Source organism: Ceratotherium simum, chromosome 19, assembly GCF_057802395.1.
Source record: "Ceratotherium simum simum isolate JZ-2026a chromosome 19, ASM5780239v1, whole genome shotgun sequence".
Classification (NCBI taxonomy): domain Eukaryota; kingdom Metazoa; phylum Chordata; class Mammalia; order Perissodactyla; family Rhinocerotidae; genus Ceratotherium; species Ceratotherium simum.
The window spans coordinates 47,922,025-47,948,199 of NC_141918.1; the positions used below are offsets into that span (position 1 = coordinate 47,922,025).

General features: G+C 35.9%; 1 protein-coding gene across 3 annotated transcripts in view; it reads right to left on the bottom strand.

Annotated features, from left to right (window-relative positions):
* Positions 1–26,175, bottom strand: part of PTPRK (protein tyrosine phosphatase receptor type K) — a 537,776-nt gene that overhangs the window by 62,249 nt on the left and 449,352 nt on the right. For all 3 annotated transcript variants that reach the window (XM_087444076.1, XM_014781214.2, XM_004422308.3), the window contains exon 13: positions 23,513–23,549. In XM_087444076.1, the coding sequence (XP_087300202.1) occupies positions 23,513–23,549 (37 nt within the window). The remainder of the gene's footprint in view (positions 1–23,512; positions 23,550–26,175) is intronic.

Below are 26,175 nucleotides of genomic sequence, written 5' to 3' on the forward strand. Positions count from 1 at the left end.
CAGATTTGCATTTTTAAATGCTCTCTCTCTATGGCTATCACATGGAGAGTCAACAGGAAGAAGGCAACGGTAGACATGGGAGGACCAGCTGCACTGATACCACAGTGGTCCAGACAAGAGATGAAGGTGGCTTGGACTAATCTAGTAGCAGTGGAAATGGGAGAAAAGCAGACAAATTTAAGTCGAGGCAGTGGACTGAAGAGTGCCTGATGATTGGCTGGGTAGGGGATGTTAGGAAGAGAAGAGTCAACCATAATTCCCAAGTATTTGAGCTCCTCAGTGGATGGCAGTGATGTAAAGTGAAATAAAGAACACTGGAATGAGAGCAGGTTTTAGGGGGCAATGATCAGATTAGTTTTGAAGGTCTCGAGTCTTATGTGCCAGGGAGAAAGAAAGATTGCAGTTACAGGGCTGCAGCTCAGAAGAGATGTCTGAGATGAGAGAAATAGGTTGGCAAGCCATCCTAGGACAGAACATGATTGCAGCTATGGTAAAATCTTGTAGCGAGAACGTAAGAGGAGAAGAGGGCTCATATCCAAGTCCTGAGAAACTCTAAAAGAGGAGTAAGAGCTAGCAAAAAACATGAAGAAATTGTGGATGGAAAAAAGAAAAACCCATGATAGTAGGGTATTATGGAAGAAGCCAAGGAAAGCAAAACTCTTGGTTTAGTTTTATTCTAAGTTTGGATAAACAGGGGAAGTATTTACCCAAAAGGTTATTTTAAATTGTTATTTTTAAGTCCAAGAACTAGAGGCCAAAGGACATGTTTATTTAAATTTTCAAACTGCATAAAAGACTTAAATTCTTTATTAAGTGAAAAACTAAATATATAATTTTAAACCTCATGCACTAAATAAATAAGTTACTAAGCATGATACATCTAAAGCCTATAATACACTTATAGATTACAACTAGAAATTGACGTGGAGTATTTTTTGGGTAAAGTTAAAAAGCAGTGATAAATTATCAATTGTTTGCCAAAAGTTTATGATCCATGAAAAATTTAGCTACATATGTGCTTTGTATTTGAAAATCATATTATGACTAGCTAGATTTTTATAAGATCTCTCTTCTAAATATCTTAGAATAAATTTTAGGTTTGTTTTCCTGTTGTTACAATAGGCAAGGGATGAGGTATGATACTGTTTTACAGATCAGAGAGACAGCAGGAAAAATCTGAGTCAGGAAACATTGCTGTGTACTCTGGGGCAAGGTACTATGCTTTCCTGAGGCCCAGTTTTCTCAACTTTAAAATGGGATAAATAATTCCTGCTCTCTCGGTTTGTTTTGAAGATTATTGAATATATATTTAACATACCTGGAAGTGCTTGGCACATAGCGGGAACTTAATATATAGTTATTGGTATCAACATTAGGGAGTAAAAAATTACTGGCATGCAACACATTATATACCTTGGCAGAACTACATAATTTTGAAAAATATTATTAGCACTCTTTTTGCATAGTGTGTCTTATGAAAATCTTTATTTGTTGTTTTTAAAATGGAACAGGGATTCAGTAGTAGATGAGGAAGTTATTATTCGTTTTTTATTATTTTTCTTCCCATTGCAATAAGCAGAACATATCCTCACACTGAAATTGTGGCCGATTCAACACTCTAACCATTGTCCCATTTCATTCATTCAGTTTGCATTCACTAATTCATTTAATAAATATTTTGGAGCACCTGCTGTGATGGCTGCTGAGAGCAGATTCAAGCTCTGCTCTCATGGAGCCTGCAGTCCGGAAGCGGAGACAGACATTATACAAAAAATTATAATTGAGTTTAGTGCCACAAAGGAAAAAGACAATTCATTCCTTTTCCAGACTTGACTTATACTTCACAGTGCCCAGAGAACTCCTGGATCTTGACGGACCTTGTCACTTATCACATAATTTACAACAATCACTTGTCTGGCCCCATTAATGTATACAGCCAACATACACTTTCACTAGCAAGAGAAGAAAATATCTATTACCACGTGATGACTGAAGTATTTTCACTTCTGCATCCTTTCTTGGAAGAGTGCATATATCATTTCCTTTAAAAGCAGACTCTACTAGCACGCGTCCCCCTAGACAGAATCATGTGTCCATTTAGCAAACAGGTAATTATTGTCTGGCTGTTCATTAGTTCATTCATTGAAGAAATATGTATTTGGGGCAATAATGTAAGTCAAACAGTGTAGACAGCACATGAATAAGACAGCACCTGCCTTCAAAGAGTTCAAAGAGTCTTTCAGGAAATTGCATGCCTAAAAGTCAAAGTGACCTTTTGAAACACTTTTTCACAACTTCCTCTGTTGAATGAATGATTATTTAAGAGCATCATAAATGCCAAGTTCTTTTAATATATTATTTCAATTAACTTTCACAAGTACCTACGAGGCTTGTGTGGCAGGCATTTGTACCTTCTATAGAAGAGGACAAGGACACAGAGGTTGGTATCACCTCTTTCCTAGTCTACCTTGCAACACTGCCCTTACTGAAGTTTCTGACTCCAAGTCCCACTCATCTCTATCTATCTGCAGCCTTCCTGTGTGGGTTTTCTAAAACCCAAATATGATCCTATGACTGCCCAGTTTCACAGCCTAGAACACTTTCAGGGAAAATGAAAATGGGAATGTAAATTAAAGTAAATAGACTATTTATAACAGTATTTAGCCACTTAAAATGAAAACACATAATGTAGGAAAAGCTCATGATACAATAGTAACTACAAATAATTAGAAAATACAATTGCTGCAATTATGGAAAATATTTATGTAAGCATTTGATAAGAGAAAAGAAAAAAAGCAAAAAATGATAATTGTTTTAGGATAGCGTTTCAAAACACTTAATGTTACTATATTGTTTTCACAATTTTTAAAACAGAGGAGAAAATGAAACCCTGAAGCAGTATTGATAGTTGGCCCCTGTTCTCAAGATAAAGTTCAATCCCGAGTCTTGCCATCCTTCCATAACCCTAACCAACATACCTTTTAGCCTAATTTCTCTACATATTCTTCCCTGAACATTCTGCTAACTTTCATGTCTTCATACCTTTGTTCATACTGTTCACTATGACAGATATGGTCTCTGATCCTTTCCACCAGCTGATCTCAAGTGTCATTTTGTACAGAATTCTGTTTTATGTGTGGGCACTTTCTATAACAGTTATTAGCCCATCTGCCAGGCTCTCTCACTGCTCACAATTCCTTGAGAGCATGAGCCACATCTTATTTTTATTTTCTCAATGTGGCAGAGAGTAGGTGTGCAACAAAATTGTGTTAAATATTCTTGTACACTTTCACAAGTGAGAACATTTTTTATTTGATATGATGTTTGGATCGTTTCCGATTTCAGGTTAGGACGTTAAATGGATTCCACTTTGACATTATCATAATTCTGCTCCCCAATTCTGTCAACTTCCTAATTCTTCAGTGAGCTAAGAATTCTGATTCAAAGTAAGGTTAGAATCGTGCTGGACAGCTTATGACTTCAATTATCCATAATTCCCTGTGAGCACTTGGCCAACAGAAGATCAAATTTCTCACTTTGCCCACTCTGCAAAATACTTGTGAGCATCATGTTCCAGATGTGCTGGAGACTGAGGATGAAAGATAGAAGACAATGGGATCTATGCTCTCAAATATATCACTGCCTCAGGTTAAGTTCCCTAGAAGCAGAGCCTGAGACAAGGATTCAGGTGCACATGATTGAAGGGAGTGCTCTCAGGAGAAAAGGAGAAAGGGAAGCAAGATAGGACAGGGAAAAGGACTAAGTAAGAATGTGGTCTCAGCTGGAGTCTACCTTCAGCCTGATCACCTGGGGGACCTCTGGAGCACAAACTGCCCCAGAGTTAACCTCACCTTGAAATGAGGGAGCTGGTTTTTTGTATCCTCCATGTCAGTAAGTGATTGGCTGGTAAGCTCAGAGGGTTGGGAAGTGGGCTCATAAAGCCCTGGGCAAAGCAAAGGCTTTTTAGCTATAAGTGATTGGCAAGAGTAGAGGAGAGCTGCAAGCCATTAGCAGCTAACACTCACAGAAACTGGAGAATGAGTCCACAAGTTTGGTAAAAGGGATCTGGCCAGGACATCAAAAGTGACTAGAGCCACACAAAAGCACAACCTCCATGTGGCAGCACAATTGGCTCTTTATGAAAGAATATAAAGCAGTAAGAAAAGACACCTTTTGAAAGATACACATCATAAGCCTTCTAACTTAACCAGCAGTGTTTCTAGCTCAACCAGTCGTTGTTCATATTTATCTGTAAATCCTGAACATTATCTGTAGAAGGTCCTTAAAACCTGATTCTTCCATTAAGTGACTGTGTCATATGAGACATGGATGTTTCTTAGCTCCTGTTTCTAGCTGTGCACCTTGAAATTGCTTCCTTGGATTATCTTAATCTTATCAAAGACTTCATATGTGTGACTCACACTGAAAAGGGAAGGTTTCTTCATTTCCACAGAATAAGTCCTACATGGCTGGTCAGACAGCAGCCGGATCATTCTCTTAGAAGCAGCCCATTCTCTGCACAAAGCAGGTGCACATTAGATTTGCTTTTCATTTCCCTAAGTCAGAAATCAAGTTCAAGAAGAACTTCAAGCTGACATGAGAAGAATTCTCCTCAAAAGTCAAAGATGTCATTCACTACAGGCTATACTAAACTTTTCACATGGAAATTGGTATGAACATTTGAACATCACATGATTGAGTCACACCATTCATTTTCTCCCCCAACAAATATTTATTAGACACTAGGTCCAAAGAAATACACTAAAAGATATGGTAGATAACATAATGAAATAAAATGAATGTTCAAATTTGAAAGAGATGTTAGACTTCATCACGTCAGTGACACTTTTAATATCAGGAGAAATAAAAAAAAAAATTTAATCCTTTGTAAAAGCCCAAGATATGAAATAAATGAGAGGGCAGACACAGTAGTTGAAGCGGAGATAAGGAACTCAAGCCTTGAATGCACTGACTTCATCTTGCCCCACATCCTTGAAAACCACTCGTCTAACTGGATTTACAGTCTAGGCAACCTACACACTGACCGGTGATCTGGCTAAAGCCAGACAACTGGTTCACAGAACCCAGGCCATCTAATTCCAAACCTGGTATATTTCTCTCACACCACAGCTAAAGATATGGTTCCTGCCCTCTGAAACTTTCCACTTTGTCTGGAAATAAAATAAATGTACACAATAATAATACAAGTTACATGACATTAATGCTATATAAGTGCTGCAAAGTAAATGCTGGAAATTCAGAAGAGGAGAGATGTGAAACTGAACTCCCCTGAGTCATTCTCAGAAAAAAAACTGATGAAATAATTTCAATGTCTGTGTAAAATTTATGAATGTTCTCTGTAAGAATAGACTATGGTAATTATCTTTTTGAAGGAGTTGTTGGGGGGGAGACAGCTAATGAAAAAAGCCAAGTAACCAAAACTTCAATTCCATTTTTTAAAATTACCTATGGTCCAGTGCCCCAATAACTCATCCCACAAATGTTTCTGCAACCAAATTGAGTTTGGCCTTCTTTTCTCTTCCTTGTCTTTTCCTTGATCTTTTAATTTGTAGATTTTGAACTAAGCTAAGATAGCTTAAGAAATACTAAAATTTAAAGTGACAAAGACAAAGAGATGTATTACCTCCCACTTTCTTTCCCTAGAAGAAAAGCACCTGACCAGTCGGTCTAGTGACCTAAGTCAACGTCCTCAGTCTCATGCCTTGTCTTTTTCTGCACCCTCACCCAGTGTTCAGGGCCCTTGAGGTGTGACGAGCTGCCGAGCCGCACTTGTCTCAGGCTCCAGCAGTCAAAAAGCAAGGACTTCCTGGGGAAGGCAGGTGTTATCTGTACAGTTCAAGTGTTTCTGGTTTGGTGGGCCTGCTCTGACCTCAAAATCCTGTCTGATTTTGACCTCTGACCTGTTCCTAATTTCCAGCTCCTGCATAAGGCAGACTAATGAGGCTTCCTCTGGCTGCTGTCTCTCACCTCTGGACTCCATGTGAGCTCTGCCTCCCACTTGAATCTTCCCTTTCAAGTCATCGCTGGTTGGTTCCTGCCCCACCCTACCCCCTGCTTCTGGGTTCTGCGCTGTGTTGTTCAGCCTTCTTGTGGTTTTCCTCCTTCTGGCTTCTGGCTCTGTGTGACGGGTCAGGCTGCTTCCCACAAGCTTAGCCAGTCACTGAATTCAGATCAGTAACAGGAGATTCGCTATTTTGTTAAAGTTTTGTAAAGGTCACAGCTCTAATGGTTTCATCAAGTTATACTTCTAGGAGAGTAATTCTAAGCTATGGTTATAATTCAAGACATTTTTCAACCAAATATATTGGTCATTATTTATAATGTCTTACTTGCCTATGAATTGATTGTAAGTAGATATAAAAAAATCAAACATCAAATATGAACAAACTATCAGGGTGACAACATTCACCTCTTTAAGAAGGATGAATAAATGTAATAAGTCTGGTTCCCAAGGGCTGAAAGGTTCCGTAGGTTCTCTATTTTTTAATATTTTAAATCAATCCCATGAAGAAAGGAGTCAGTGGCCTCTGTCACAGATCTAGGTCTGGGGACTGAAGGAACACCAGCAGCAATGAGGTTCACCACATGTAGGGCAGAAACACACTCAGGACAGTATTGCCTGGACCTGAGACCAGACCTTATTCCCTGGGATGATAAATATTTTTAAAAAGATTAATGTTAATAACCCAGAGGTGTCCCCTGAACCAGTTCTAAGCTATGTGATCTTCCCAGGGAGAAAGCAGCTGAGTTTCTACGTCTGAACAACTGCTGGGAAGGTCGGTGAAGACAATATGTTGCTTTTGGGAAGTGGAAAAGGCAGTAGATGTGGAGAAGGTAGGAAAAGAATGAACTTTGAGTATTTGAGTTTTGAGTATTTCTAAACTGTTCCCAGTTGTTCGTATTCCCTGAGGAGTAACTGAGAAAAGTACTACTGATTTGGGGACATAATGGTGACACTTGTGGCCTGGCACGGATGCCAGAGCTATGCTCTTAATTGGAAGGTGGATTTTGTTGGGGATTGTCTGGAGATACTGAGGTATAATGGATAAATTGTGGTAGAAGGCAGTAATTGTTGAAGTCAGATTTAGAGCATGAAAATCCAGCTGATAAATCTCTTTCCAAAGAGTTTAGGACTATATTCAAACCTCATGAGATCATAGTTATCCTCACAATTTTCATCTTGCCAAATTCTGAGGATTTTAGAACAGCATACGTCTGCTATTATTACATTAAGATCAATTTTTGTTTTATTTTACTGACACACAGATTTAGATGTTAAATGAAATGGTGGTTTTACATTTAATGAAAGATTTTGTATTATAAGATAAAATTGGTGATTAAAGTTCAGTATCACACGTCAAGAATAGTTTTGCAAACTATATTGGGTCTGAGTAGGATCCTATGAATGCCAATGAGGATTTGAACGCCTTAAGTGTCACACATCTTCATATAAAAAGAAATAGTCCTTTACAGTTAGTAGCAGCTCCTTGAATCCAGACCGGTCCTCCCATACAAGCTGTGTCCTGATCAATAACTGTGTAGACAGGGTAACTAAACCATCCTCAAAACTGTTATCCATATTATGTTTTTTACACAAAGGGCAGTACATTTTTAAAAAACCAACAGAAAGAACTATACACACAGTTAAAGCAACTAAATCTAACTGTGCGTCACTATAGAGGAAGGCAGCTAAGGCAGCCCAATCAACTTCTCCTTTCTGTTTTCAGAAACATTTCAACAACATGACAGAAAAGCTATAACATGCATTCAAATTGGTGACCGAGTTTTGATCAGCAGCATTCCAATCAAAGTGTTTAGTACAAGCTTGTTATATAACAAGTTGTATTCATTCACACATTCATTCATTCATTCATTCATGCAGTTAATACAAAAATATTAACTATCCAGAGTATCGTAAAGTAAATGAGGTGGTACAGAGACTGATACAAAAGAAAACAAAGACAGGTTCTGAGTTTTGGGAAACCTATAGTCTCCATGGATTTTAAAATAGGCCATCAAAATGTTTTAACATTTTTAAATGTTAACAGTTTCAACATTTAAAACTGAAAGTTTTTTTTTTTATAATTATATTTATTTATTTATTTTTCCCCCAAAGCCCCAGTAGATAGTTGTATGTCATAGTTGCACGTCCTTCTAGTTGCTGTATGTGGGATGCGGCCTCAGCATGGCGGGAGAAGCGGTGCGTTGGTGTGCGCCCGGGATCCGAACCCAGGCCGCCAGCAGTGGAGCGCGCGCTCTTGACCACTAAGCCATGAGGCCGGCCCAAAACTGAAATTTTTATATTTTACAATTCCTCTTTGGAGAATGGAGTAGTTGTGTCAGATGCTATTTTTGTTTTGTTTTTAACTTGAAGAAAACGGATTGGGAAATCAGAAGTAGACAAGCAAGACTTGAAGACTGAGACACGAACTGGAGTTATGTCAAGTATGTAACTCCTTAATAAATACCTGTGGATCAATTGAGTGAAATGCTAAAGTCAGAGTGGTACACCATGAAAATTTGTTAAAGAAGCACATATCTAAAGTAATACTGTGTTTCATAGCTATGCGAAATACGTGAGCAAGACGTTAGCAAAGAAAAAGACTCAAGTGAGACAGACACGAAGATTTTGAAACTACTTATTTCATGTTGTTTGTGCTGGTTAAAGGAAATTCAGGGAGTTCTCATTTTCTGCTGCTTAAAATGCTGTCCTCCTGTCAAAGGGCATTACCTATTAAAAACAATTATGTTAGTTCTCTTCTTATGAAACATTACCAAATCCTTCAGTGAGTGGTTTCTGCCAATCTCATATGGACATATGATGGCAACATGGTAATGATACAATATAAGGAATTTCACTTTATGATCTGCCGCTTGAAGACAGACTCACTAAATAATATCATGCCCAAGTGTGGCATGTCTGGGTTCTATTTTGGGGACTAGAAAAAAGAAAATATTTTGAGACTGTGCTTATGAAAGCTCCATAGCAAAACCTTCCTCAGAGCAACCAAATAGAGACAGAGGTCAAACATAAGCATGAGTATTGAAGGTTAAGTTCTATAACAGTGGTTCTCAATAGGGCAGATAGTGACTTCTGGAGGCATCTAGAAAATGTGTAGGACATATTGGTCTCCCAGTGAGTAGAGCTGAGGCTCTATAACATTCAGTAGGGAGAGGGCAGGGCAGACTGCAGTACGAGTTGTTGCAGTCCATGATTCTAAGAATAGCAGCAAACATCAGAGTACTCCTTAAGTCTTCTAGTGTGGTTGTGTCCAATCATTTACACAATGAAGTAGATGTTATGTTATTTCCATTAGCTTCTCTTTATACTAACGTGAGGGAACTTTATTGATTACTTTTTGAAATTATGTATGTTGGGACACTGAATGGATTTTGTTTCATGAGAGTGAAGAAGGTCTTACAAAATAGTGGTTCTATTCGGGGACTAGTAGGGTTGGGGAGAATCTATTCTATAAGTATGCCTCAAGACATGAACAAGAAGACGCACAGGCAGCCTAGGCTCTGGGAGTCTGAGCCCAGCAAACCCCCTGAGTTTTACAAGATCTTCTATCCTGTGGTGGCCACAGCATATTCCTGGGAGTAAGTACACCTGGGAGATCTTTGGAGACAAATACTTAATCTTTTGGATAACTAAACTGTACAGTGGTTGCTAGCAACAAAGTTGTATAGAGAACACTAACCTTCTAGGTAAGAAATAATTACCTAAAAAAGATTTCAGAGGGGAAATGATAGTTATTAGCCATAAACAAAAGAGATAAGATAACCTTCATCAATGGAAAATGACAAGAAAAAGATCGTATAAAAGTAGGATAGGGGTGCCTACAGGTCAATAAACATATCTTATTCATTTTTGCATTCTTGAGACTGTTTATACTTAATACACAGCATGACAAGTACTTAATAAAATAAGATATTGAAATAAATATGGGAAATAAAGAATTAACAAAATGGTAAAAAATAGATACACCACAAAATCGTAAAGGTTCCTTGAAAAAGTCTACCAATGATCCCTGACATTTTTGGAAGTAAATGACCTGATTTCTTTCAGTCTCCTCCCTAACGCATTCTTTTCATTGTGGTTGGAAGCGAGTCTTGTTCACAATGCCACCACCACCCCCCACCCTTTTATTTTGGACTAATCAGATTTTCTGCCTCTTCTCAGTAAGCAATCCTGTATATTTGATCACTAGACCTAGGTCTCTGTCACTGATAGATCCTTTTTGGGAGAAACAGAGACATTATATACTAAGTCATTTAAGTCATCCCAGATAAAGACTGAATTAATTTACATCTTGGGGGAAATTTGAAACTGGAGTCTCCTGTCCTGAGGTCCCTCTCCTTCCTGCAGAAAAGTTAATTTAGGTCAGTTTCCGATACCCTGCGTGATGAGCAACTGTTCCTGTGAATGGATCCAAATAAAAGCATGATGCAAATGTGGGGCAAGGCATTCCTCTGAGAGAGTTAGTCAGTTGAAGCTCCAGAGTTCTCAGCCTCCTGGAACATTTCCCTATCAAGGCTTAAGAATGTATATCTTAAAATAATATCTATAAAATCAAATTTAGACTTTATGATTCATATGACACTGACAACATTCAGGAAGTAAGTCTAGTATAATTAGGATTTTACTACATATTTATTTCAATCAAGTCTTTATTCAGATAAAGAAAAATAGAAGTCAGTCATGTTTAGGGTATCTGCAAAAATCACTTCAGCATCATTTTGATAAATAAATATTTTGTGATGATGACAATGGATTAGGGAGATGAGCACATCACTGGTTATTTGGTCAATTCTAAAACTGAATTCCTCTGAAACTAAAAAGGAAGTAATCCATAGTTTAGCAGTGTGATATATTCTTCTATTTTCTCTGTAATATATTACTTTAGATGACTATATATATATCATGGTGAAATTTGACTTTATTCTTTAAGATTTTTAAAACAACTATTATATTCAGAGTAAAACTGAAATTTTGGCTTCACAAAAAATTTCCACGTGGTTTTAACACTGAGTCCCAAAACCATATGTTCTTTATCAACAAACAGGATACATAGCTTCGATATTTCACACCACTGTTTCACAGACATCACTATGTTGAACACTGGAAAAGACTTCCACCAAAACATCTGGTAAACAGAAGTCACACTGAACTTAGCTGGTGTTGTGCATATTTTTCTAACTTTTTTTTTTCAACTTGGTTATATATCTTATAAGAGATGTAACTATTTTTTTTCCAAGAGAAATTTAAAATGCTAATGTACTTTATATATTTTTTATGATTGTTACGATATTCATCTTGTTGTCATTCTGCAAAGTATTGTGTGAATTTTTCAAACAGTTACTTTAAACGAGACTTAAAAAAAAAAAGGTTCTCTTTTCAGCGAATTTAGAAATACTCTCCACGTTTGCCTCTGCCAACTGGCTTACCTAATGAATCCCAACTCATTCCTGTGGCTACTCATACTTTCTTCCACTTGGATTATTTTTTGATGCATTTAGCTTGTTTTTAAAGGATAAAAAGTATGGTTTTCACAATATCTAGGGACGCTGCTGCACTCAATGTGAGAATGTCTGAAGAATTCTGAAATCAGAGACTGTTGGTGATTAATAAAAGCAGATCATAAACCAAGATGATTTAGAATCAATTGCAGCTCAGGAAATGTGACAGGACCACTATGCACTTAAAGACATTCCAAAGCAAAATAAACTATTTCCAGGCTTTCCCTTAGCAGCAGCCTTCAAAAAAAGAGCTTAGAATGTTTGTCAATTGTTTTCATTCATCAACTAGAAACAAAATGCTGCACATAAATTGAATAATTAACTGTGTTCATGTGATTCTTCATTCTTTATGGGACAGTTTTAAAACAACAATCAGTGGTATCATTATGTAAATCATTTAACGATGAAACATAATAAAATGTTAACATATTTGCCCATTAGATAAGCAAAATCTTAAAAGACTGGTATCAATTAGTAGTGGTAAGGGTATGGAGAAACAAGCATTCTAATATATTATTTGAAATGTACATCTGTATAATTCTTTTTGAGTGTAATTTGGCTGTAATTATTTTAAAATATATACATGTCATATGACTTGGAAATATTGCTTTGAGCAATTTATCCTATAACTAAAGATCTTAGCCAAGGATGTTTATTCCGTTACTGCATGTAATAGCAAGACATTTGAACAACCCAAATGTCTATCAATAAAGGAAGGATTAAACATACATTTATACAATGGAATATCTGTATTATCTAACTTGAAAATATGTCCAAGACATTTTAGCTTAAAAAAAAAGAAAAGCAAGCTCAGACCACCATTTCAAAATGATAGTAATTTAAAAATCTGTATATTTTTCAATCTCTAGGTAGAAATAGAAATATAGATATGCCTCCCCAATCATAAAAAAGTCAGTAAGAGATCCCCACGTTAGGTAAATACACAAAAATTTGTATCTACAACATAATAGATTGGTGATTTGTTTGATAAAATCTGTTTTGTCTACATAGTTTTCACACAGGAATATATTTGTTTAATGGAGGTTATTATAAACCATAGCAAATCTATAACACAGACTGTAAATATTCTACTAAAATGAAAAGGGAAGCATATTATTCCCAAGAACAGATCTTGAAGAGTTGAGGAATCTCCATGTGGAAGATGATATCTCATAATTTAAGACAGATGTGGTCAATGACTATTTTTGCCCCAAACCTGCTCTGCATAGTAACTGCATACAGGTGTCACGCCCTCCATCCTAAAACTGTCTTCCTTGGAGCTCAGTATCTGGCTTAGTGCCTGACAAGAGTAAGCACACAATAAATATGCTCTGAGTGATGACCAACTCCCAGTGTTTAGCAGGTGGTGAAAGATTTAGGTGTGGGAAGTTAAGCAACGGACAAAGATGTATTCAAGGGATGACGTTGTTCACTGTGATGTGAAATTTAAATTAAAAAAGCAAATCACACGCTAATAAAATAGTTGTTACTAGTATCACTTCTGAGAAATGATGTGGCAGGAAAGCCGAGAGAAAAGCCTGAATTACATGAGTTGATGTCTGAGCTACAAACTCTTTAGAACCTTTAATTTTCTTTCTTCCTTACCTCTCTACAAAAATTTTCTTACTTGCTCTAGTCTTTAGAACACTGTTAGACCACCAATAATGAACCATGTGTACTTCAAACTATCTCCCCTAGTGGCTGAACTTGTCAGAAAAATCATAACTGGCCAATACAAAGCAGCTTTTGATAAAGGAGTCAGAACCGAGATGATGGCTATCAGAGTGAGCCAAGGAAAGTTTTATGAGTACAGTGAAACCCTACCTCAAAAGTATAGCCCAGTTGGATTTTCATCTGGGAAATAACAGTAGTAAATAGACCAAAAAAGCGGGAGCTATACAAAAATTGGTGTTTCCTCAAAGGCAAAGACCGGGATTTTAAGAGGCACAGATGCAAAGCCAGGTCTTGTAAATAACAGCAGCAGCCGGCAATTAAAACATCGTCTTTCTGAATTTGCAATATGGAAGGCACACCCGCACACATAAACATCTATCAGGAAGAGTAGCATTGTTTTAAAAGGACAATTGGTATATTTTCTTAAGGGTCACTGATACTCAAACTGTGAACTTCTTTCTGTTATTACGAGAGATACACAAAATGTGGCAAGGATCACTTTCTCACCTCCATCATATTTACAAACAAATTTCTGCATTTCCTTAGACAATGAAGCAGAAGTGGTAATCTCTTTACCACTAAATTCAGCAGGAGCTCTTGAATAAAGAATACAAAATGTAAGAAGTGAACAAGATTCCAAAATTTGAAGCTCAGTCAAGATTCGTGTCAAAAACAGGGGACAAATCAAGAACCATTTAGATGTTCGGGTGATAACATTCACTTTCTGTCTTTAAAATAAAAACACCGTAATCTATATACGTGCTCAAGTATGTGGTATTTTTTATATCTCATTTTCACACAATCTGAGAAATTTTTATTTTAAAATGAATTAGAATTTCTCCATGATTTTTATAAGCATAATAGGGACTACATAATTTACTTGATAAAACTGATCACAAAAAAACATTAATCCAAAAGTTTTAAACACATAAATTAAATGTCATTTACTATCTTTTCCTCCTGTCAATCACACATAGTGGTCACTGCTCATTCAAGAAAGATCCAATTAACTTTGTACTCTAATGCCATTTATTAAATCAGAGAGATAATCTTTAAAGTAATCCACATTTCATTAAAAATTGAATAGAATGCATAATTTCAGACACTAAACTGACAGGGGATAAAGACTACTTTGTCTATTATGGAGCAATAATCATAAACCAATGCTCTCTAACACTCTGCAAATGTGTTTCAATGAGGCCAAACTGGATTTTAATCTTTTTTCCCTAAAATAGGATAATATCGCAATAAAACTAATATAATCTTTTGATGTGGGGATTCACTCTAAAGACCTATTTTTAATTGCTAAGAATAAAAATACTTCAAGTTTTCTGTAATTTAGCATTTGCCTTCTTCAAAATCAAAGGATTAAAATCCTTTGTACTGCCACTGTATAAAGATAATAATATCAACAAATTATATATATGTAATTATATATATGTCTGAATGTATATATTGCTCTCTGTATATATGCACATACATATACATGTATATATAAATATGTATACACATACACACACGTGTGTGTGTTTTTAGAACTTCTGCACCTTCAACAGTTGCTTGGATATCTCCCCACCTATCAAATAAAAATCTCTGGAATGGTCTTTAAATCACATTAAGGAAATGATTACTATAGTGGGCCTCTGGTAATCATATTGCCTTGGTTGACATGAAGATGGGGATTGAACATATATTAGTATTTTAACTGGTGATTCTAGACAGGCAGTGTGGAATAAGCATGATATATTGAAAAATCACAGGGAATTGGTTTCTAGTTCTACACTTTTAACAGTCTATTCTACTTTGGAAAAATCAAATCATCAATGAACATTAGTTTTCTCATTCATAAAATGAGGCCGTGACTTAAATCAGTGGTTCTAAACTTTCAGCATAAAATCATTTTGAAAAAGAAATGCTAAATGGAACATACATATTTTATTAATATGTTTATAAGTTCAAATTTACTTATTACCAATACCATATTTGTTCCTTATTATAAAGCCAATCAGTGAAAACATAAGAGCTGTTCAAGGATAGATTTGAAATCAGGGGTTATGAGTGCTAGCTGCAGTATTTTAGGAACCTATTTATTTTAATATTCTTTTGGTTGCACATTACCAATAGTAACTCACTTTGCAATTTCAAGATATACTTAAAAACAGAGGTAGAAGGAGAAGTTTTATTTTTACATCTCTTCAGAAATATACTTATTCATAAATAAGCAAAATTTAAGGGAAGATATTTGTAAAAAATATAACAGGTTTGTGTCTGTAAGTTGTTTTCAATTTTAAAAATAATTTATTATAAAAGTAGAGTAAATGCTCTTGAAATCCCTAAAATGTCTGGAAAATAAACTAGTAATATCTTTGTAACATCTACAGTAATTGCTAAAAATAATAATAAAATAATGAATATAATAATAAGTAAATAAAGTTCAACTGGCTTCTTAAGACAAGAGATTAGAATTCTTCACTTGCTGGAAATTTCCCATCAGTAACTTTACCGTTTTTGAAAACTCCCCATTACTTTAGTAGAATAATTATAAAATATACGTACGTTACATACAAGAATTTCATTGTTTTTTTTCTAGCCTTTAATTTTTCTCAGGTGTTTATACGTGTCATGAATTGGACGATAAGCTTCCCCAAGTCAAGGGCTTATGTATCATTCGCTCCTTCTATGGACAGCAATGTAAATACTCTACCCAGTGGAGGGGAGGGTCAAAATTTAACTGCTTTTTAAGCCTATTCTCCTCATGAAGAAAAAAGGTGAATATTTATATAAGAAATAATGAAATTAACACTTTTCTTCCACATTTTTTCCTTTCTAAGCGTGCAGTATAGTTTAGATGAAAGGGAAGGAAAAGCTGACTGGAATACTAAGAGGGCAAGGCTTTTTATTCATTAATTTTTTTTTTCTGTAGAAGATTAAAAAGAAAATAAACACTTCAAATTATTTCTAACTTATATCAATAAAATAAAGATGTAGTGAAAAAAAGACAACTGATATATCTTCAGGGCACTGAAGAGTGGAATAATTCTGGATAACAATATTCATTCATTCATTCAAAAGAGACTGACTGCATTTATATTAAATATCAGGCACGGACTTAACAAATATAAGCAGATTGTCACCCCTATCCTCACAAACCTTACAGTCCATCCAGAGAGTTCTTCATTCTAAGAAATTTCGGAATAATAAAGACTTTGGACAATCATTAGCCTTTGAATCCATTGTAGAAATATTACACTTTTATTCTACTCTAGTTTTTCAAAAGCACAGCGAGATTTTAGTTTTGCAAATAGGCTGAAAAAATCTAGTAGCTGTTAATTTTTTAGTAGCTTTCTCTACATTTAAAAAAAGAATTTACAATGATAAGGCCTTTGACAAAGCATCAGGAAATACTGGTGCCTAACAGAGGTTAATTCCAAGCCATGAACCACTGATTTAAGCTTTATTAAAATTGTACTTGTTCTTGGCTTGGTTTCACTTAGATATGCTTTCATTTCCCTCAGGCTGCAGTCTATTACTCTATTACTAATATACTCTTCTGTAATTTCCTCCCTTCTGAGTTCAAGAAAAATGAAACTCCAAATCAGATTAATTTTTGAAAACTAGTGCATAGATACAATAGGCAGGAAGAACGAGGCACACGCGTTCCCTTGAAGGACCAAGACTGTGAATACCAGCGAGAGCGCTTAAGATTTCAGAGGAAAAACAACCAAGTTATTCTCACTGACCACAATTTTTCAGAAGGGCTGGCAGCTTCCTCAGAGCTAACTCTATCCTGGGACCAAGAAAAGCCACACCCCTGCTCAGAGTTTCTTAATGGCCAGATTAAACTATCGTAGTTGACCCTAGTTTCCATCGGCTTAAAAAAGTGGTTTAAAACAATCAAAAAATTTCTTCCTCATGCTTTACCATTTCCTTCCACATGTAGCTGGCAAAATATAAAGCATCTCAGTGCAACTTAGATGGTTGCACTGAGGTCTATCAGGTTAGAATTTTAGACCCTGAAACCCAATTAAATATATATTTTTTCTTTAGACCTCACCCCTGCTTTCAAACCGCTCTCCACTGCATTCTGTGAGGCATAAGGCACCAGAGTACAATTTAAGAGCCGAGACTGTTGAGTTGGACTCCAGATCAAGTTCATCTGTGGTAAATATGGTGGGAACGAATTCAGTCAAATAGCTTCTACACACATGGTGCAACCAAATGGAGCTTCCATGGGTTCACTGTAACTTCTTGACAGACTAAGTGTTCTTTTTCTTCTCATGTTTATTTTTGAATGTCTGATCACTTAAAAAGGCACTAGATCCATCTGCACACTCAGAGAAAAGGGCACCAATGAAAGATTTGACAAAAGCAGCATGAGACAAAATTAAGATTATGAAGAAAATGCTGTACAAAAACCTACTCTTTATCCAGTAATTAGGGAATAGACAGCAAAAGAGGGAAGAAAAAATACAGAGAGTAAATAAAATATTACCAATGTTGGTATGTTTTATCATACATTTTGGATAAAATCTTCCACACACATCAGCTCTTTTGTGACACGTGAATTTTTCTTAATATTGGAATGCATATTTAAAATGCGTGCTAGCACTGAAGTCAAGATATTTTCGAGGGGTTCAGGAGGACCTATATCATCATTGTTCAACATAATAGGCTTAATTAATAACAATCTGACTTAGACCATTCCCTGGAGGGGGATAAAAAAATAAGAATTAAACCCAGTTTACAGGCATCTTTTACAATCACATGTCAATTTCAGGTTTATCAAAAGAATGAATAAACTGATATTAAATGAATGGAGGAATACAGATATGCATGTCTTAGCTGCTGGAAGTCCTTTCTTTCCATGGCTTCTAGGAGAACTGTCTGGGTTCCTCCTTTCCAGTGTTCTTTGGAGTCCACTGAGAATAAATCCCACCAAAGTACCTACACCAAGGCAGCAAATGGGTTCCCAACGTTCTAGCCTGATACCGAAAAGGAGATTCTCTATTTTAAAAACATCATTGGTAATTATTAGGTTATGTGGACTTTAAGTGCTTTCTTGCAATCGTTCTGTGAAATAAATGGACCTTTACACTTCATATTGGAACCAAACCACTATTATTTATTATTCCTGAGAAAAAATAAAAATCTAACATCAGTTCAACGTTATCTGCTGCAAGTTACAGATTACCCACCAGTACCGGGTTTCACAATAGGGACATTTATTTTTTCAGACATAAATATCTGGAGTTAAGGAGTTCCAGCAATGGGTAGTTCAGAAGCTCAAAGTTGTTAGGGCTTTGACTTGCCTTATTTGTTTTCTTTCACTTTCTCCTCTTTTTAGCCATTTTAAGTCTCAACTTTGTAAGTATGACACCCTCACAATGCCCGAAGATAAGGATGGGTTGAGGGTTTTTCTTGCCATCTCTCTTTTTATAAATGATGAAGGCAAAAATTTCTTAGAAGACACATCCTTGGCTCTCCCTGATCCAATCTGGGTTCTACATGCACAACTCTAACCAAACACTGGCACAGGTGCACGGGATTTGTTTAGAGCTGTGGCTCTAAAAGCGTGGTCACCCGAGCAGCAGCAGCAATAAACTTGCCAGAAATGCATATCTTGGCCCCTCCTCAGGCCTACTGATTTAGAAACTCTGGAGCTGAGACCCAACAGTCCCCTTTAACAAGCCCTTCAGGTGGTTCCGACTCAAGCTGAAATTTGAGAACTGCTAATTGAGACCAATCTGACTCTTCCCCTGGGTCTGAGTCCACCATCCCTGAGCAGCTGAGGATACACTCTCCTCAAGGTCTTTACACATGTTGCCTCTGTCTTCAGTGCTTCTCTCCCCTTCGTGGTTACTTCCTCGTTTCCTTCACCTCTCCAGTGAATCTCTCTCTGATTACTGTATATAAAATAGTAATGCCCTAGACACATGCCCCAGCATTCCCTATCCCGCCTACTGCTTTATTTTTTCCAAAGAACTTATCACCATCTGACCTATCATATATTTATTTGTTTGTGCCTGGTCTGTTTCCCTCTACTGGAACTTAAGTTCCATAGAAGCAAGAGCTTTGTCCTATTTATTCACTGCTCTATCCCCAAAGTCTGGAAAATTGTCTAGTAAAGAATAGGCATTAAATAAGTATTTGCTAAATTAATGACTGGAATATGGATATCCAAATGAAATTGGAAGATGTCAAAGAATGGTTAATGGGTAGACAAACAACAGTTTGCCCAAACAAACTATTTACAAATGGAGTTTTGGAATAAAATCCATTCATGACTTGGGAACTTCAATGTTTGCTATAATATACTATATAACCATATTTTATTAACTTAAAAAACCTCTTTTTCACCTTAAATGCTATGTTTAAATAAAGTGTACATACATAACACATTTTTCTGTTTGATCAAATTTGATAGCTTTTACCAATTGAAATGTCAGATTTCTTTTTGAAAATGGATGGATTTGACCAACATAGAAACCTCCATCAAAATTAAATTTTAAGTAACCAGTTTTCTTCTAAAAAAACAGAAATTCTTTTGAGGGGGAAATTGGACACAACCAAAATAGTTTCAAAACGTAAGCTACTTATATAAACAGATTACTTTCAATTTCACATACTATTGGTCTTATTTCTTAGTCTTATTCCAGGGAATTATTCAATACCTTGATTTCTTACCAATGCTTGCTTGCTTAAGAATAATTTTATGTAAATGAGTATATAGTTCCATAAATGATTATTTATCTATTGAGAAAATTCTAAATGACATAATATGCTAAATATTATTGCACAAAATAAAATAAAAATTCAATTGAAATGAATCTCTTGTTAGTTTAATATGGATAAACCATATTTCCAGAGAAGTACTTTTGAAAATCCTTTGAGTAAATTTTATTATAATTTAAATAATATTTGCACGAATCAGTATGTTTAAATCTAACCATTAAAATGGTTATTCATTGAAATAATTTCCTTAAGAAGAAAGTAAAGCTATCACAGTGTAATTCTTTATGACACCATGGCACAAGATTCTTAGTTGCTAATTTACAAGTAATTGTGCGTGTGTGTGTGTATACCAGTTTAGAGCAGTGTTATAAATTATATGTAAAAAGACAGAGAGCAAACCAATACCAAACAACCTAAAACAGTATTCTTTCAGTGGAGGTTAGAGAGACTTGCGCCTAAACACACTGAGCACGCAAGTTGCACAGTGCCCCTGCCTCACTGTCCCAGTGACTTTCCAGTGGTGCCCCTTTTTCTTGATGTACCACAGGAACTCTTCCTGAGACTTACTCTCCTTTTTGCTTTTCAAAGATACAGCTAACTAAATTCCTTTTCTTATGTTTACAACAATTCTGGGTTTGGATATGCTCTTTTATAAATAGAATGACTTTCGTGATTTCCAGTATAATTTAGATAAAGCCTTCCACTCCATTCCTGACATAGATCTTCTTAATGATTTCTTACCTAAATACGAGTCAGAGAGCAGCACCATTGATCTCAACTGCAATGAACATAACTCCAAACACCTCTTCTCTTGTCTCATAATATGGATTCATATCACTATTTATTTTAGACATTATGACGTTGATTATTTACTTCACACTTTTTTTAATAGTCAAGCCAATGTCTATATTCTCTTTATATGTTGGCTGTCATCAGGTAGGAGTTCCATAAGGTAGGAAACAAATAATCTATTACACTGGAAATTTTCTAGTACAATTCTCTCACGGCAAAATTTTTCAAAATGATCATACTATTCTAGTATGTATGCTGATTGTTCTTGGCTTTTAAATTCTTTCACTTTCAGTTCTTTCACAAGAATTTTCAGTGCCCTAAATCAGTATGGGGCATACATTTTAAGTATATAGTTTAATGGATTTTTACCTGTATATACACCTGTGAAATACTGAACCATTCCTTGCTCAGATGGTTCCTTCATGCCCCTTCCCAGTCAGTATGGTTATGCCATTTTGACTATTAATTGTATCATCAAAATGCCCTGGTAGAAACCTTTTCATTTTCATATTGAAAAATTTTATACCAAAGCTGACCATACTTATATGGTGTTAGTTTAAAATGTAGTCAGGCAATAAGTTGATTTTACCTTAATAAGTGTGGTTTTTTCATATGTGGAAAAATGCTAAATGTTCCTAGAAAGAATTACATTTGATCTGAATAGAAACATTAAAAAAAAAAAAAAAAACCTTACTTTTTCCCAAGTAATCTCTATAATGAAGATTTAGTTTTGTTTTTATACATATTTCATTTTAACTACATGACACAAATTATGTCCTTCTGAAGTAAGGTACAAAATGATTATAATAATTATGATGAAAAGGCAGTTAACTAGTGTAATAGTCACAATACACTAGGCACTATTCAAGCCCTTCATATATATATAAATATATATATAAAATTATTCTCACAATAATAGTAAGCGGTGAGCACTCTGTTATTCTTATTTGGGAATGAGGGGTTAAATAATTTGCTCAACAATAAAAAATAGTAAGAGGGAGAGTCAGGATTTGAACACAGATAGTCTAGGGCCAGAGTTCTTTTATCTTACTCATTAAACCACACTGTCAACCTGAGATCCAGAAGTATAGCAGGGCTAGATTATTAGACAAAGAAACTACCACAAATAGACTCTATCTTACCACCTCTGAGTTTCTGGCAAATATTCTATGCCATTTGATAAGTTTGTTTCTCATAATCTCAACTCTCCTGCAGTCTAAATATCATATGATATTTGTCATCATGATTTTATTTGCACTGAGAGAGGGACAAAATGACACTCAAACAGCTCATGTTAATGCAAGGAATTACGTAACTGAGTAGGAAAATTTAAAATTTTTTAATAATTTATAGCTATCTTTTCTCAGTTACAGAAACGCAGCATGACCATGTTGAAGGACTTCTTGGAGGCTAATGGGAGGTCATTTCACATTTCTGGCTCTATTTTAAATCTGGAAAAGCATAAGGGATATATACCTAAATGCCTTCTGCCATTATGTTCTAAAATTTTCAACTCTAACTCTTGATCCATAAGCTAAGTTTTTAAAATAAAATAAATGCTTCTACGTTATGTGCATCTGTATATATTTTCTTTTCTCCTTCATTAAAGATTGCTTTATTTTTTAAAATATCATGAGGAATCTTAGTATTTGAATTGAAAAAGTGTACTTTTTTCCTCTACTGTGAAGCTTTTTTATTCTCATGAGTCAAGGCAAGTCTTTCTTTATTGCCTTTACAAATCAAGAGTAAAACACAAATGCTTAATTGAGCAGATTGGTGATTAGATGGAGAAAAATGATGGAAGGAATGATGCCAGCACAAACAGAATATGGCCATTCATTTTTACCCCAAATGAATCAACCACTGCTCATGAATGTGGGTCTAATACTAATTCTGGCAGCAAACCTCCCAGATCGCCAACCCTCTGCAGAGCCCCACGTCTGCAGAGCCCCACGTCTGCAGAGCCCCACGTCTGCAGGCGGACAGCTTTTTCTTGTTTCTCTTGCTAGAATACACCAAATAGCTCTCTCTCCCTTGTTGGCACAATCAAAGAACTCTTAAATGAAGGATTATAAACACAGTGAATGCTGGAGATTTTCTCCCACTCTGAACTCCAAATACTCATTCAAAGATGAAAATGTTTTCCCTTAAAGGAACTGGGCAACTAAGCTGTAACATGTAATGTCAGCAGGAACTGCCCTGGCCATTAGCCATCACAGATCTAATTTCTTGGCATTGGTTAGATTAAAAAAGATTTTATTTAAGTAAAAAGATAGTAAAGTATCTTCAATCAAACTGTACTATTGATGAGGAGATGGACCAGCCTCCACACCGATGCTCTTACATCTGCATAGACTAGCTCGCTTCTTTCCATTTGTAAGTCTCTACCACAGAAAGAATCAGAGGTTTTTAAACAAGCAATTTGCTGTTTTGAGCTGATAAGGCTGAGCTTTTCCTAATACGTTGCTTGACCAGTAGCACAAGACCTTTCAGACACTAAATGGCAGAAATAAGCCCTTCTAAGGTTTTCTAAATCCTTCCTATTCTCATAACAAGATTCCTCCAGTCAAGCACCAGAGGATGGAAAGTAGCGCCCATTATGTGTTAAAGACACCCAAGTGAGTCAGAGAACTTGGCCGGCGGTTTAACTGGGCCCAGCCACAAATGCTCTGGAATAGAAGTGCCACATGTAGTTAGCCCTGAAGCAGGGAACAAAGCTCTTTCATTTCAGAAAGCGTGCGAATGGAATTTGAAAAAAAAGCAAACCTCTTACCTTTTGTAGCAATTCGTACACACTGGGTTTTAGTTTCCTGATGGAGTAAAAAATGAAAGAAAATAGTCAGCATACAGATAAGGTTTCCTATTTCATAAACTATAACTATTATGAAGATCAACCTGGGCTTATAAAATAGGTTTATAAAGAACAGAATTGCAGTATTAAAGAAACGTTTAATTTTTTATATGTATTCTGAGAGAGATTTTTTAAAGATGTAAAAGAACAACTTTTTAAAAAATTTCAGTATTTTCTAAAGATTTAGGTATGTGTTTTCACCTTGTAATGGAACAGGCTATCTTGTCTGGGACAAGTGGTATGGCAATCCATTTGCATTTATTGTACTTTTTGAATGATCAGAAAGAAAAATATATTTGCAAAGCTAATACAAATCAGACCCAAATACAAACTTCATTTCCAAATCGTAGCTGTATTACATACATACTGAGACCAAAGCTGTATTACATACTCTAATTTGGATGCTAGCATCTCACTTGGATCCTGGCATGACTAAAGAGCTAAATGACAGTAGGAAAGATCATCAAGAAATTGCATCGCAGTTGCAGGATAATTTATCTGTTCTTTTTTCCTGTTTAATTTAGCTGTTAAGGGTTAAATATTTCTCAGTGTAGTTATTAGTTATTTTCTTCCTTTTGCTAGAAGATTGGTAGAAGAAGTCAAAGTAGGAATGGCAAAGATCAAGAACTATTTCAGATTCTGGTTTTTTTCTTATCTTTTCTTTTTTTAAAGGTTGTGGGGTGGTACTAGGAGGTGGAACGCACTCCTGGGCCCACACCTCCAGGACTTAGTTCACTCAGTTTCTATCTTTGAATGTACAAGAGGTCGGAAAAGATGTTAAAGCGAGTGAACAAAACAGAGGCTGTTTTCAAGATGCATTTGTAACTCTATCTTGAGTAATTCTATATATTGATAAACCAAGAGTTTATAATTTTCTCTTAAGCATTTATTATTTTTAAATTAAACAAAATAAAGCATTGAGGGGGAGTTAGTAATTAAAAATGCAAGTTTGCACTTCTATTACTTAATTGTGACCTGAGGTCTTCATAGAAAGCTCCAGGAGATTATTTCATATTCCCATAAAGGTCCAAAAGGATTCTGATTTCCTAAAAACAATCACTGTTAACTCTATCAGGGTTACCAGCCTTCCTTTGCTGGTGGGAGCTATGTCAATTTTGAAACTATTTGCCAAGATAACTGTGAAATATATTGTCGCTACTCTGTACTTTTATTAAACCACATGTAGATATATTAACAATTAGAAGATAAAATTCATATCATGGCTTTTCAAGAGAGCCAAAGAAAATCCTAAGTAACAGACATTCATTAACATTCCTCTCATACCACAGACCAAGTAACAAAAGTTAATTTGGAATCTCTCACCTCTCTAAAGATGAATACCCAAACATAGAACTAGGTTTTCACCACCATGCTACTTTATACCCAAAATGGAATAACAATTTCCATAGTCTTCTCTTTTTTGAGGAGCCCAGTGGTACCAGCGGTACGGAACGATGAGTAGGTGGGAAGTGGGCAGCTGACTGGCCTCTAAAGACTCCCACTTACGTAGAAATAAACTAGAAGATGAGAAGAATATTTTCAACCATGAGCAGCCTCTGGCTTGGAAATACATCTTAGAAGATGCTGTGGCATTTCTCTTTGCCATATACTGTAAGCCAACCATGTAGGTAAGCAGCAAGATAGAACTTTCATTCCAAAGCAGCCAATCAATACCCTAAGCTCTTATGGCCTCTGCAGAAATGCAAATGGATTGTTATGTCTTCCAATTAAGCTATTCTAAGATATAATATGACTGTTGCAATTGAATATCACATATTTCACATCGTCTCCCAGGTACCCACCTCAGGGACTCAATTACCCAAACCCAACAATTTCCTATATAACTACAAGTACACAAAAATGTCATTCTACTACTGGATTTTTAAATTGTAGGAGTTTTCTACTAACATTTTTTTCTATCCCTCTGAAAAAAAATTAAATTAAATAAGTTTTAGGAAAGCAAATCTTTCAAAGAGAACAGCATGAAAGGCTAGGTTATTTCCCCACACATGGAACCACTGGTAGTTTCTAACTTCTTGTTGTGTTTTCCCCTTCAATATTCATTTGGGATCAGCAGCAGTGTTCAAAAACAACTGTGTCCAAAATGGGAAAAGGAGGGGCAGCCAGGGAATCAGAAAACAGACTTCTCTAACGGCCCAGCATCCAGCCATCTCCAGGCAGCCTTCTGTTTAGGTTCTGTCAGCTGTACCACAGGTGCCCTATTACTTTGTAATCAGAGAATTGTTACTTGTTATTTACTATTTTGCTTGTACCCCCTGAAAACTTTATAAGGGTTTATTAGCCTGCTGCGGAACATGCATTCTGTTTATCCTGCAGTAAATTTAATCTTCTGAAGTGTGCCGCTACTGAGCAAAGAAGACAGAACAATGCCCCATATTTACTGGGGCTGGAGCTCCAGCTGTGGCATACCCACCTTTTCCAATCATTTGACTCACAATTGCTCTTGTGGGCTTTCCTGAAGAAGGCTCAAGGAGAAGCAGTTACTAGGAAACAGGAGTCTTGTGCAATGTAACTGGCATGGAGCCTCAGCCCTATAGCAGGCACAAAACTGTGCACGCTGCTGG